Source organism: Mugil cephalus, chromosome 6 (genome assembly GCF_022458985.1).
Source record: "Mugil cephalus isolate CIBA_MC_2020 chromosome 6, CIBA_Mcephalus_1.1, whole genome shotgun sequence".
Classification (NCBI taxonomy): Eukaryota; Metazoa; Chordata; class Actinopteri; order Mugiliformes; family Mugilidae; genus Mugil; species Mugil cephalus.
This window is the reverse complement of record NC_061775.1, coordinates 23,945,816-23,960,926: the sequence shown is the minus strand read 5'-3', so window position 1 is coordinate 23,960,926 and position 15,111 is coordinate 23,945,816. Positions and strand designations below refer to the sequence as shown.

Sequence of the window (15,111 nt, the reverse complement as noted above, 5' to 3'; positions counted from 1 at the left end):
ACATAATGTGAAGTCAGAAGACTATTGGGAAAATGTTCTGTGGATGGGTTAAAAGAAGAAGCTGCACTCATACATCAGAACGTCATCTCATCCATGTTTCGGCCCATTTTGCTTCATCTGGACCAGGAATTCTTGTTATCATTGATGGACCACTGAATTCTGAATTATACCAGTGAATTCTAAAAGAAAATGTCAGGACATCTGAGCTGAATCAGAGGCAACGAGCCCAAGAGAGCAAGTGGTTCTCCAAAAGAACAGTTAAAGAAGAACAAGATGAATGTTTAGGAACGGCCGCGTCAAAGTCCTGACCTTAATCCAACAGAAACGTTGTGGAAGGACCTGAAGGAAACAGTTCACGAGAAGAACCTCACCAACATCTCAGAACTGAAGTGGTTTTATTTTGAACAATGGGCTAAAATTCCCCCAAGCTGGAGTAGACCACTGATCAGCAGTTACCGGAAACGTTTCGTTTATGTCACAGCAGATACTGAAAGGTTCTCAAAGTGTGAACAAATGATTAATCTTCTTGAATAAATAAATGCAAATAAACTAAAATAGTTGCACGTGTTTGATTGGGTTCTCCTTTTCTAGTTTCTAGGGCTTTCTGCTGAAGTTTTGAATAATTTTTATGCAGAAATTGCAAGCTGTACTGAAAATTTGAGGGGTTCAAGGGTCGAAAGGCAAGTTATCGCCACAACAATTCCCACTTTTCTGAGATTTCTTGTTCCTCTACCCACAGCAGTTGTCCTTTCCATCACCAAGCATCACTACGTGCTCCGTTTCGTTTATTCATCCACCCCCGTCCCCCGTCTCTCACCGCCAGCAGCCTGGGGACGAAGAGCCGATGTCCCATCCCAAGGAGTCCCATTACCCTGCAGAAAGAGTCTTCTGAGCCTTGGCTGCCGTGGGCCCTCTCCTCCGCCGTCCCCTCGCCATCCTCCACCGCCCTGCGCACCGACGGAAGGGGCAGATGGGGCGACAGGGCCGGCAGAGGGGGCGGAGAGGGCGGAGGGGAGTGCGGAGGAGATGCAGGCGGGGTGGGACGGGGTGAAGGAGAGGGACGGTCCCGCTCAGGGGCCAGGGCGGTGGGTGACTCCAGCGTGTCGTCTGAAAGCCCCAGTGGGTTTGTCAGCTGTTGGGGGAGAGCTGGAGGAAGGTGGAGCGGAGCTGAGATTTGTTTTGAGGGTTTAACTTCCTGGTGAACAAAGTGTCCGACCTCTGCCAATAGAAGCTGATATTTCCACAATCCCGATGTTGGGTGGGCCAGCTGGGGAAGAGAACCTCACAGAAACACACAGCAGCAGCTACACAGAGCATTAGCTTCCACGGCCTGTAACACTAGAATCGATCCAGTTCATTTGGCCGCCACAAGGTTTTCGACAAGTGGACAAGGTGTTGGTGGAGGCCACTCAGCTTGTGCCACTGTCAGAGGCCAGCAACGGCTCCCGGGTGCGACAAAATCACAGTCAGAGAATTATGTGTCGACGCTGCTTTCGGCATAATGCTGAGTCCTCCAGCTACCTGCCAAACTCTCTGTGAAATCCAGTCACACTACTACCCACTCTCATCTTCCTTCGGCAAACTCCCCCAACCAATTCCGATCCAGGATGCCGTTGCCCGGCAACAAAGCTGCTCAACACGTGGGCTGCTGCTCCATCGAAAAGCGGCGATGGATAAGTAGTCCACCTTTAAAAAAAAAAAAAATAAAATTCTCCTTCGTTGTCAGACTTCAAAGGCGCTGAGAAAATCCCCCTCAGTCTCCACGGCGGAGTGGCCTTAATGCTCAAGGCTCAGTGAGTGTGAGATGACACATCAAAGCGGTCGATTCGTCCCCTCTATCCGGGAGATTTTCAGCTTCTTTTGTAAAATGTAAAACGGGCTGCACAGATCTTTCTATATTATCTGCTCTCTGAAGACCGAGCAGGCGGCTCTGGCGACATGTCAGATGCAGACAAGATGAGGTCAGTGAGCCTTTGGGAGAAAATGGTACTTTTGTTGCCTTCAGGAGATGACGCACAACATGTTTGTGTTGGCTCGGTGGATGCTGAACTCGCTGTGGTCACACGCAAACAAGCGATGCATAAAAACCCAAACGAGAAGAGGTAGTTGAACAGAAGAAAAGTCCACCACCACAGCCTCTCCACATCTTCGCTCGTCCGCTTCACTGATGTAATTCTGTGCAGAACCAAACCACGTTAAGCAGTTAGAGCACAGTAAAGTCAGCGGCTCCAGCACGGACCCCAGCGTCTATCCCTCCCTCCGGCAGATTTCCATTAGCGGGAGCAGCCTGGCATCCGCTATCCGTATCGGTCGGCAGATCTTTCCGAAGAGAAGTCAGCTCCTTCAGATGGAAAGTCACTTCTGCCGCTGAACAACGCAGACTAATGGGATGAGCGTCTGCATGAGTGAGTGTTGTTGTACTACGAGCAGCTGGGGCGAGGCAAAGCTCAAGAAACCACAGTGTTTCTCATCCACCACCTCCTCTCCCTCTATCTTTGTGATGCTAACAGCTAACGGCTAACAGCCAGCAGGGGCGTCTCCGTTGCAGAGGTCTGGACGGTGGGTAGAGGTAGCGTGTTGGAGAAGCACATATCCAGCCGGATTAGAAGAGGAAAAGAGGCGGAGGTAGAGGAGCAGGAGGTAAATAAGACATTAAACGAGGAGCTGAGGGATAGAAGGAAGTCCAAGCAGGCATCCACGAAAGGTAAAGATGAAGAGAGGAATTTAAAAAAAACAAAAAAAAAAACACACACAAGAAAGAAAAGCAGAGCTTTTTTCCTTTAGGTCCAGAATGCTAACGTTATAGCTTATGCTCCTGTTGTGATGTGGATGGCGATGGCTAGGCAGGGGAGGGAGGGAGGGAAGGAGGGAAGGGGGGAAGGGGGAGGGAGGGAGGTGAGCACAGATGGAGGGAGGGGTGATGAGAGAGGAGAGGAGTGCAGGATGGTTGAAGGAGGGAGGAGGGAGCCTCGGGGGAGAATGCCGTCATGCCTGGCCAATGGCGAGGGCAGTGGAAGCCCCTTCCACGCTCCTCCCCCCTCTCCCCCCCTCACATCCTCATTTGTTCTCCATTTCCGACCATCGCAACCACCGCATCTTTCTCTCCCCGACACCCAGAATACATTATTGGTACAGGAAGGGGAGGGCTTTTTAAAACCAGCTATTAAATCAGAGAGGAAAGCATGAATGCAGCTGCTGTATAAACTGTATTTATTAGCAGTATCTGTGTTTCGTGTGTATGTTGTGAATTTGTAGAATAATATCAAAAATAGATATAAACAGATATTGTCAATATAATACCTGATTTTTACATCATATTAAAATACTGGAAGCAACCAAAACTAATTATTAGATGCAAATACATTTCCAGGATCAATTTCTTATTGATGGGTTGTATATTCACCATGAACATGATCCTTATAATATCTAAAACATTTCTTATATGTTAGCAACATCTAAACATATCATCTAATAACTAGAGGATGAAGGTAACATTAAACTTATTATTATTATACATGAGGATTATGAATAGATAAACTACTAACTGTAATAAAAAAAGGACTATAATTATCAAAAAATATTATATCTAAAAAAAAATCTGTGAATCTGCCATCTTAAATAATGACAAATATAAAATAAATCACTTTTATTTATTTATTTTCCTCCACCACTGAGACGTGGACCAGAAAACCAGCCTGTTCTCAATCACAGATCATTATCCACAAAGACTGTCCCATCAAATTAATGTCTGAACCGAACGACCAGGCGCAGACTTGCAATTTGATAGAGTCATAGCGAAGATGCATCCACCCATCCCACCACAAACAGATCCGATAACACGACAAACAGTAATTCTAAACTATTGTGCTGCAAACAACATGCAGAAGTTATTTTTTTATTTTTTAAATGTGAGTGTTGAGAGTTCATATGATGCAGCTTTCATTTTGTCTTTTTCCTTCATAACTGACATTCATCTCTCTGCCTCTTTTCTGATCAATAGCCTATTTTGGGCAGCAACGTGTGCCAAAGGTGCACACTTTCCAATAACGATGCTTAATAATGTTTTGAACTGTTTGCAGCAGGATAGTTAAACCTGTGGGATTATTAATAATACATTTGTTTTGACTTAAAAGTTTGATTTTGGGGGCCTACTGTGTGTTTAAAAAAAAGCATTGGATGACTTTATAAAGCTGAGGGGAGTGTGAACGGAAAACATTTGAAATCTGTTATTTGAAAATAAAAGCATGGCAATAAAACATCAATTAAAAGTATCCCATCTATCATATTAGTCACTGTGGTCATTAACAGAGAATTACAACCATTCAATATTGTGTTATAGTCTAATATAGAGTCTTTAAGGATTTTGTTTCTAAGGAAATAATCCTGCTTTTTTCAGGTGCAGTTTCTAATTTGACCAATAGGGGGCGACAAACGTCAACCAAGGCTTGGACACAGCTCTTCCCTTTTTTTTGCACAATCATGCCTCCGATACAATGTTGTATCGTGCTTTGTAATAACATTCTCACGGTTAACCAATTATAAAAATCCAAAAATAATAAAATGAACAGTTTGTTGTTGATTTAAAGAAAAAAAATGTTTAAACAGGCAAATCAATGACGTGACCAACTAACCTTGAGCAGGGCCAGGGCTACGTTGAAGATGATGTTCAATCCCTGGAAGAGACAGAAGCATTACATGTCAAATAACATGTGAAATCAGAAACAATAATATCTGGAAAAACTGTAAGAGTTAGTTTGCCACAGTGCAGCAAAGAAATGACTATAAGATGCTGTCGAGTCCAGACTTCCTCCTGCTCTCTCCTGGTTAAGATGAGGTTGGATTCTACTTTTACTTTTGGTCCTACATGTACACATGTTCTGATTAAAGAAAAATAATTAATGCACTTATAAGAATATTGTTTAAAACTATGTAGCAAAATATCTGCAGTAAAGAAAGACAAAGGCACAAAAGAAGAATAACGTCCTTAGAAAACATGACTTGATAGTGTGTCCTGGAAACTGTTTATAGTTTAACAGGTTTTCATAATTATCTAATATGAATATATTATTAACCATTAGCCATACTACCTCTGGAATAAAACATAATTATATAAACCCTGTAAATCGTGTTAACAGTTACCCTGTCTGCAACTTTATCCATGTTTACATCCTCTATGGACGGTTCGGAAAGTTTCAAACATTTACAGCATAGTTTTGTTTTTGTATATATTCTGCATTGTTCTATTTTCGTATCTTTACAAAGTATCATGTTCTTGCTGCTCACATGTGCCTTATATTGCCTCCTCCCCACCCCGGGAAAAATAAAGTTTTATGAATCGGATGGTAAAATACTTCACGTATATTCAACTTTAGTACTGTCAACCATCCGCTGCACAAGTTCATCTGTACTAAAAACAAATGTGAAGGTCTCGCAGATGCTAACTCAGTCTTTCCATGCTCCTGTGTTGATGCCGTGTTTGTAATTTTGACACAGACAAGACCAGAAAGAAAAATGTACTGCTGATGCCAGCTCTGCATGGGAACACCCGTCTCCCCGGTCTCCGTGACAACCAGTTCACATGGCAACACAGTGCTAAAAATATCTGGACGACTCTAAAAATAACCGGAGATGGAGCGGGAGGGGAGAAAAAAAAAAAAAAAAGGTGGGGAGCTCTGCCTCCACACACCTATCTTTGCAGGCCTCAAGATGGTGCCACAGTGCTGAGGTACGAGCAAAGGTGAGCGAAGGAAAGACGATCTTGAAGCGTGTATGTGAGGTAGGGGGCAAACATGCAGAGAGAAGATACAGTATGATGGAGTTTACGCTGGGAAGGTGACACCACAGTTTTCAGAAGCATAAAAGTGCATCTGCCGCAACTAATGTATATTTAGATATAATTTGCACATACTAGTAACGACAGTAGAGACAATTCATTGAAAAGTGAGGCCAGTAACATGTCCCACCTGGACAAAGCCTGGGACACCCCATCTATCAGAGGAAATCCTTATGTTTATGCAAGTGCAAAAAGAGAGGAGCGATGACCAAAGTAAACTTTTAAAGAGAATTTATCGAGGAGCGACAGCAGCTGAGCATGAAAAGAGTGATTAATCAAAGGGATGAGGCGGCTGACAAGGGCGAGGAACAATGACAAAACAGAGATAAAGGAAAAAACACAACAGGAAACAAGAAAGGGGTGGTCAGAGTAAAAACAAAAACGCACCACCTTGCAAGCTGGCCGAGAAAGTGAGCACTGAATAGAAATAAAATAGATTATAGAGCAACTATTGTGTGAAAATGAAGGAGAAATTTATGGCAGAAGAATGAAAGATGGTTTAAAAACTGGCAGATGGAGAGCGAGAAATAAGGAAATGATGATTGAGAAACCATAAAGGAGGGTGAAATGATGATGGAGAGTGTCAAGAAGAAAATGGCAGACAAAGGAGCTTGCAAGACACGGGAATTGTGATTTAACAGGCAGATTCTCATCATGCGGCTCATTGGGCGAGAAAGACCAGGAAAACTTTTAATTGTTCAGCCTGGGGGCCAACAGGATGGCTGGGAGGGAGGGGGGATAATGGAAGAGAAGAGAAGAGAAGAGAAGAGAAGAGAAGAGAAGAGAAGAGAAGAGAAGAGAAGAGAAGAGAAGAGAAGAGAAGAGAAGAGAAGGAGGGAGGACGAAAAGGAAACACACACAGGACAAGTCACTCTGGTGTTTTTATGCGATGAATGAGTTTTGAAGGAGTCAAAGATGTGAAGGAAGTATTAATTAAAACACAATTCAGTAAAATTCTGAGTGAATTCAAGCAGAGAAGGTCAGAGATTGATGCAGCAGATTATTCTGTTTTGTTAAATCAAGTGGAGAAAACAATATTATAATAAGTGCTCATGAATTGTTAAGATGGTTCTGATACAACTCAAGAGGCTGTTATGAATATAAATTGGATAAGATGTCCCCCAAGGTTCTGTCTTTAGCCCCTTGTAACTTCTTTGAGTTTATACACACACTTGCCACTTTATTAGGTACACCTGTTCAATTGATTGCAAACAAAGATGGCTAATCAGCCAATCATCACATGGCTGCAATCCAACGCATTTAGGCATGTAGAAGTGATCAAGACAACTTGCTGAAGTTCAAACTGAGCATCAGAATGGGGAAGAAAGGGGATTTAAGTGTCTTTGAAGATGGTATGGTTGCTGGTCTGAGTATTTCAGAAACTGCTGATCTACTGGGATTTTCACACACAACCATCTCCAGGGTTTACAGAGAATGGTCCCAAAAAGAGAAAATATCCCGTGAGTGGCATTTGTTTAGACGAAAATGTCTTGTTGATATGAGAGGTCAGTACAAACTGAGCACGGTTTAAATGCCACAATCTACCCGAGTACTGTTGCTGACCATGTCCATCCCTTTATGACCACAGTGTACCATCTTCTGACGGCTACTTCCAGCAGGATAATGCACCATATCACAAAGCTCATATCATCTCAAACTTGTTTCTGGAACATGACAATGATTTTTACTGTACTCCAATGGCCTCCCAAGTCACCACATCTCAATCCAATAGAGGAACCTTTGGGATGTGGTGGAACAGGAGATTATAGACGTGCAGCCGACAAATCTGCAGCAACGTGATGTTACCATGTCAACATGGATCAAAATCTTTGAGGACTGTTTCCAACACCTTGTTGAAAGTATGCCACGATGTTCCAAAGGCAAATGTAGGTCCAACCTTTTACTAGCAAGGTGTACCTAATAAAGTGGCCGGTGAGTGTACATTCAATTCCTTTTTTTTTTTTTCTACCAGAAATGACACAGCTGCATGTTCCACCTCCAGACAGACGTTCCCAGTGCAGCCTTATTACATAGTTGGCTTCACTGTGTCTGTCTGGCAGCTAAACCGACCACCTGATCCGACCCACCAGCAGGTGGTGTTCAGCTGAAAGCTCTGCTTCACCTGAGCCCCCCACAATCATTTGTCTACAGATCAGACTTTGATCACTGTGTTTCCCATGCAACGCCCAGAGGAAGTGACTAATTGTGACTTTAATTGTGTCAACCGCTTCCACTGAGGCAAACCATTGTAAACTAGTTGAAGCTGCAGCAAAAGTTTCTTGCTTTAAAGCTGACTTATTCCGTTAGACTTATCTAATAGTCTTTGTGTCAATGCTTAGTATTCACTCCAGCATTTCACATCTTCTGAGTCTGTGCACTTGAACCCACAAAAACTTGTTGAAGAAAAGTATAACAGACAAAATATGGAAGCTGTTGACAACAAGTAAGACCACTTTATCCCTGTTTGCACAGGACTAGTTTTACCTTGAGCTTTTTTTGTTATGATTTTGCACTTTATAAGTAAAAATTAAATTGCACTGAATCATTGGGCATAACATTATGACCACCTTCCTAATATTGTGTGGGTCTCCCTTGTGCCTCCACAACAGCTGCGACTCATCAAAGAATGGACCCATAATGTTGGGGATGGCTGCTGCCATCTAGGAGTGTCATTGCCATGGGGTGGGGGTGCCTGGTCTAAGTAGGAGCTACATGACTAAGTAATATCCACACCAATTAATGCCAGGTCCAAAGGTTTCCCAGCAGAACACTGAATTGTCACAAGATGGCTTAAATGTTATTTACTTCTCCCATCAGTGGTCATAATGTTGTGGCTGATTAGTGTATAAGCTCCTCTGTTTTATTTCTGTTTTTTTTTGTCGGAGAAAGCCAGGAGAGAAGCTCAGAGGTCAGAAGGATATGTTTCGAACAGATCTTGTTAGAAGATAAAAATTAATCAGTCATGATCTGTATTGGGTCAAGAAGTCCTAATGACATTAAACCACTGATGGCATCAACCCTGAGTGTCCTGAGATGAATGCACATGTATCGGCGTCTGTGTGTTACAGTTTTTCCCTTGAGTGCTCTTTACGTGGTGCCACCGCTGGTCAGTAAATTTCTCTCTTCAATCTTTCACATCTCCTTCCCCGTTGCATAGTTTCCATGGTTTCCATTCTCCCAACACACTAATTCCTCATAACCTTCTTCTCTGTCTCCTTTAGACTAATTTCATGTTTCCAGGTTGCTGAGCTCTCTTTACTGGACCCTATACAATCTGGACTAAATCCTGCTCCTTGTACTGTCAGCGTAATACAATGGACTAGACTTTACCTCACAGAGCAGCAGGTCAGTGATGTGGAAAACCATGCAGAGGGGGAACTTGGCAGTGAAGAGGGTGAGGAACCACTGGGAGGCATACATGTGTGCCTCCAGGTTCAGGTCCTGGAAGTGGGACCACAGGTCTGGAAGCTGTTCCTGTAGCAGGAGAAAGTGGAAGAGAAGGAGGAGGAGGAGGAACTCATGAGACAAAGCAGCATAAAGATGTGTCTCCGCTTGTCAGTTCAATCTTGCATTATTTCATCTTTATTCGTACTTTATTAAATCACCCTGTCTCACTGAGAGGATAATCTCTTTCTAGAGAGACCGAAGAATAAAAAAAAAAAGGTTAAAAAACAAAGTATAACACAATTTAATGTCCTCGCATCCCTACAGTGTAGCACAGTAAAACACATGAACATGAAACTAAATGTCCAGATCTCTAACAAAAAGCCACTCTAACTACACTGAGGGGGTTTACAGGCTTCCTGTTTCACATGTGTAATGCTATATTTTTATATTTACTCTAATGTACACATGAATATCTCATGAAGTATCCTCCCTGGCCTCTTTTGTTCCTTTTTTATTCTTCTGTTTTGACACACGGAGGAGTAAAGAATGGCGGAGTTTGTCTTGGCGTCCATGCATGTACAGTGAATAAAGGATTCGTCCAGACAAAAGAACAAACCACTCTCGCAACCAACACACTGCCGCGCCTCTGGATCAGATAGCAAGCTCCCACCTGTATGGTAATGATTAGCGGTCAATGCTAACATCCTTACGTGAGGCACATATGGTCAATGGAAACAAAGTTGAGTTGCACGCTAACAGACGACCGCTAATGGCGCTAGGGCGGAAGTCGATGTGTGGATTCAAGCTTTGATACCAGCAATCATCACAAGACGCAAAACCTACAGAGACTGCAGGCTTCACACACGGGCTTGCAAGTCGTCCTTATTATATTCAATTATACTTCGCCACCAGAAAAAAAAAGGAGTCAACAAGGCAACATGTCAGAACTCACAGCTGATGCAATCCCTTGTAACACGCTCCACAATATGAATATGATTACATTGTCCTCACTTTTGTGGAGAAGGCAAATACACCGGGAGGCCATCTTCACTGCCTGCTAGTTGTTTTTTTTTTCTTCTTTGTTTTTTTGTTTTTTGCATTTAATCAGTAATCACATTAAACTCCTCAAGGGACGTCTGTTTTCAAGGAAGCAAAAACACTGGAAAATCAAATCTTGGGTAAATCAAAGGTCTTCAGGACAACTTCATACGACAAGGACAGCTGGATGTATGGAGGGGATTTTATGGTATTTAAATTTATGGAGCAGACAAAGTGACTGGATACTTTTTTTTTTTATTTATTTTCTGCCTTGAGGCTGAATCATTTACATTTCTGCCAGTAAGTGGTGAGATTAATCTTTGGTTCAGCTATAGCCAGGAGGTTTTAAAAAAAACAAAAACATAATGAATGAACAAACTGTTGCTACGTCCTAGAGTCATAAGTGGAGGGGGCAATTTCACCGTGGTTCAGCCATTTCTGTTCATTTTCCCCAAATCTTTGGTGACTCGAAACACTGTGGCTTTGAAGGACACGAGTTTATTCTGGTTAAAGCGTGAGCAAACTGGGATAATACAGTATCTAGTAATTTAAAGGCAAAAAAACATCCAATCACAGCGGATGAAATACTGTACGCCACTAAAGGCACGAGAAAGACAAATTCATTCATTTACTACACAAATGTGGATTCTTCTCAGTGAAAAATGAGAAATAAAATCTTAAAGCTTTACATAAACCTCTATGAGCCAGTTCATTTTTACCACTCAGGTTCATACCCTCAGAATTACGTTACTTGAAATATGCACCGATCAGACATTCTACTTCTCCTGTCAGGGGTCTTAATGTTGTGGCTAATCGGTGTATACTGCCTTACGCCGTGTTTTATTTCTTTTAAATTGTATAAAATGCTCTGTCCAACCAACCTGCATCAGCCTCTCCAGCTGGTAGAACTTGCAGTGAAGATCTTCAAAGTTGTTCTTGTAGAGAGCCCTGAGGCCGTACTCGTACATGATTTTCACCAACACACAGAAGGCCTGCTCCTCGGGCATCTGGAACAAAAAACGGAAAACTTTAAACAAAAAACTTAATGTCACCAAACCTTCGACTAACGGATGTGATCTTGTTCCCTGTTCGTCATCCGGGCTTCAAAACAAGGAGCGCTGTGATTCCACCAGACCAGGGGCAAACTTTATTTTACAAGACGAGCTTTATAAATAAGCTTTAGTTGTGTGACATCCTTCTTCTGGCTGTGAATAAACACTTGAAGATGGAGGGAATACGTGTGAAGGACATGAAGGGACAAACTTTAAGGCATTTGCATGAACAAGCAATGCTTTTATGTGCGAGGGTTGCGCCGTGTGTGTCGCTGTGTGTTTCGACGTGTGTGTGTGTGCTGTTAGGATGGATGAAGATAAGAGGTATGGGAGGAAGCTTAATGCTGTGTTTGTGCGTGTCTGTGTGAGCACACGGTTTATTTTTCCCCTCACACACACACACACACACAAACACACACTCGCAGACGGCGAGGTGATATTTAATCAGAGTGACAGTATGTGTTTGGGGCTGAATGGGCTCCTGCAGGTAAACCTGAACCCCTATTAATATTCCTGACATCTCCTCTATAACCTCTCCCTCCTTCCTCTTCCTCCTCTATAACACGTCTGCCTCCTCCTCCTCCTCCTCCTCCTCCTCCTCCTCCTCCTCCTGTATAAACTCTCTTCCTTTTACTGCTGCTGTCCCCTTTATTTCTCCTTCTTCTCTTCCGGCTTTACGGCTTCCTCCTCTTGCCCTCCCGTGCACTCCTCTCCCCTTTCCTCCCTCTTCACGTCTCTCCAGTGAAAAACCCATGGCTCTTTTCTGCGCCTCTCACCCCCACCCCTCTCCTGACCTCTCCCCTCCCCTCCTCGTTCTCACAGCCTCAGCCCTCTTTAACCTCTGCTGCCCTTGTCATTTGGACTTCAACCAAACTTCCACCACTCCCTCTTCTCCACTTGGGACTCCCGCCTCCATGTGTCAACTCCTCCGTCTCTCCTCCATCTGTCTTTCAGTAATTCCCTCAAAGTAATATTTTACTGCAACAGCACGCTCGGCAAACAAGGAAAACATCAAACGCGGAGTAGAGGAGGAATAGAGGTACATAAATATGTATGTTTGAGGGGGGAACGTACTGTAGCTGCGTTTGCCGGTGACCTTGAAGGGACTGACTCCCTCTGTTCAATCACACGATTTTTTATTATGAACTGCTTTCATTCGAGCACTCAGCAACTTTCTTTTCAGCCAGACACATTCTTTCCGTGCGTCTGCTTTTCTCAACCTCTGTTCACTTTGTTTTATTGCTTTGGTTCTGGCTTTATTACAACTTGTACAAGTGTGCAGACTGGGTTTTTCTGTAGCGGCAGGAGCACAAAGCTGGCAACGCTGTCCTCAAAGTCCGCCGGAGCATCAAGGTAACATTTGAGCCGCGTCGGAGAACTTTAATTTCCAAGCAATACCTACCGATCTGGCATAAAATTATGACCACGTTCCTAATAATGTGTAGGTCTCCAAAACAGTTGTGGCTCATCAGAGAATGGACGTGGATCTTCTGAGGGTGTCCTATGATGTCTGACAACAGGATGTTGTAAGTAGGGGGCCTTTGCTTCCTATAGGTTGAGGGTGGATCATCCCACAGATACTTGATTATGTGAATATGGAGGCCTGGTCAACAACTTGTGCTGTTCTTCATGTTATTTGTTCTTAAAGTGGGGTTGCCTGGTCTGGTCTGGTCTAGGTGGGTGCTACATGTCTAAGAAACATCCACACATATGAATTCCAGGTCCAGAAGTTTCCCAGCAGAACACTGAACTGTCACAAGATGGATCAGCTGTACATCCCAAAACATCACCTTTCTACCTCCATCTTTTCCTTTCCTCCATAGATCAGCTTCCATGTCTTACCCAAGTACACAATAAAGACGCACCCAGCTGTCCTCATGATGTAAAAGACTCATCAGACTCGGCCACCTTCTTCCACTGGTCTAGTCGGGATGCTTGCATGCCCTCGTGTAGGTGCTTCCAGAGGTGGATAGGGATCCACATGGATGCTCTGCAGCAGCACAGCCTCATTTACAGAGGCTCAGAGTCCTCCGACACACCATATTTCTATATAATTTTCTGCACTTTGCAATGCAGTAATTATTCTGTGTGCACAGACCACACGGGCCGTGTTTCTCTTCATATGCTGCTTCACTGGTAGTTCTTCCCTGGACCGCTTTTGGTATAGAAGGTAGTAGCCACTGCATACGGGGAATACGCCATAGTTGTTTTAGAGATGCCCTGACCCACTCGTCTTGCCTTCACAATTTGGCCGCAGCCAAAGTCACTCAAATCCTTCCACTTGCTGATTTTTCCTGCTTCCAACACATCAAGTTCAGAACTGACAGTTCCCTTGATGACTAATATATCCAAACCCCTGACAGGTGCCATTGTAACGAGATCATCAGTGTCATTCACTTCACCTGTCAGTGTCAGTTTAAATGTTGTGACTCATCGGTGTGTAATTTGCATGTACGTGAATAGAAAATGAACAGAACAACAAAACGTGTCAAAAACCGCCCTCCTAATAACAATTACCGAGGCTGTGACTGGTGTTGTATCAGATTCCATCATTTTAAAGTGCTGTATCGTTTTGTATGGGTTGGTTTAGTTAAATGAAAGGATGAAAAGGTTGACTCACATGCAGCAGGAGGACAGCAGCGAGGAACGACTGGCCCTGACAATAACCAATTTCCTCATCATAGACGGAGTAGGCCTGCAAGAGAGAAAGAAAAAAAAGGAAAGAGAGACAAAGGAAACATTTAAGTTGATTATTTGATCCGGAACACACAGAAATGTTCATGTCAAAACCTTCTACTCACATCATGACATTATCAGACGCAAGGAACCTAATTAATCCAGATAAAGCAAAGATTACACATTTTTATTATTATTTCAGATGTACTACTACTGTCTTGCAAACCCTGCATTACCCAGAACGCAACTGCACCGCTGGCAGTTCAATCAGAGATGTGTGATAATAGCAGCTTATAAGAAGCCTTGAGCCGATGGTCTCGAGTAAGATTCCAGCAGGGACGGCTGGTAGAAATGGGCTAACAGGGCCTTCACAAGCTAACACAAAAAAGATAAGATTTTTAAGTTACCTTCCAACGGTAACCAACGGTAGCAACAGAACCAAAAAGTCAAAAGATGGATCATTTACTGATCATTTGGGCCAAATCCAGTCAGTCCTCAGGCCGCTGGTCATTGGTCAAAAGTGCTGCTGGTGCCAGAGTGGGAGGAGGGAGAAGTTCAGCTATGTTGGGGGTTAGCATGAAAAAGGTGGGTTACTTCATTTCTAATTCATTTTTCTCAATGTCTTTGGAGGAAAAGTTGGAAGTTAAGAGACTGGGATCACGTCAGCCAAATGATTTTCAAATAACGACACAATTGTTTTTTGAATTTCGTTTCTTGGTTTGAAAGAAATGACTAGCTAACAGCAAGTGCAGCCAAAAAATCACATTTTGGAGGAGGTACGGCACGGACCCAACAAGGAATTGTGAATTTGAAACATTTGTAGGAACAAACTAGAAAACATAGTTAATTTGTTGGCCCACCCACCGAATTTCACCACCAGCCACCACTGAATTCCAGAGAGGGCTGCAAAAGTTTGATAAACTCTGACTTTTTAAATAACAAAACTCTATATGTGTTGCTTTTCTTTCCTCTATCTGAGCCTATATATATACACACATTACAGTTTACATTATAGTTACAGTACATAGTTGCTGAATAATTTGGCTTGTAGTGGAGTCAATAATAATCCATGGTTCTGGGCATGTTCTACACAGTATTATGTGTCTGTTTGCGTTGGTGGGACAC

The 15,111-nt window shown here is 43.1% G+C and overlaps 1 protein-coding gene across 2 annotated transcripts in view; it reads right to left on the bottom strand.

The window, feature by feature from the left end:
• rabgap1l (RAB GTPase activating protein 1-like) overlaps positions 1–15,111 on the bottom strand; it is a 122,856-nt gene that overhangs the window by 20,892 nt on the left and 86,853 nt on the right. For both annotated transcript variants that reach the window (XM_047586222.1, XM_047586223.1), the window contains exons 15-18: positions 13,931–14,005; positions 11,140–11,265; positions 9,164–9,307; positions 4,632–4,673 (exon numbers count right to left, since the gene is read on the bottom strand). In XM_047586222.1, coding sequence (XP_047442178.1) covers positions 4,632–4,673; positions 9,164–9,307; positions 11,140–11,265; positions 13,931–14,005 — 387 coding nt within the window. The remainder of the gene's footprint in view (positions 1–4,631; positions 4,674–9,163; positions 9,308–11,139; positions 11,266–13,930; positions 14,006–15,111) is intronic.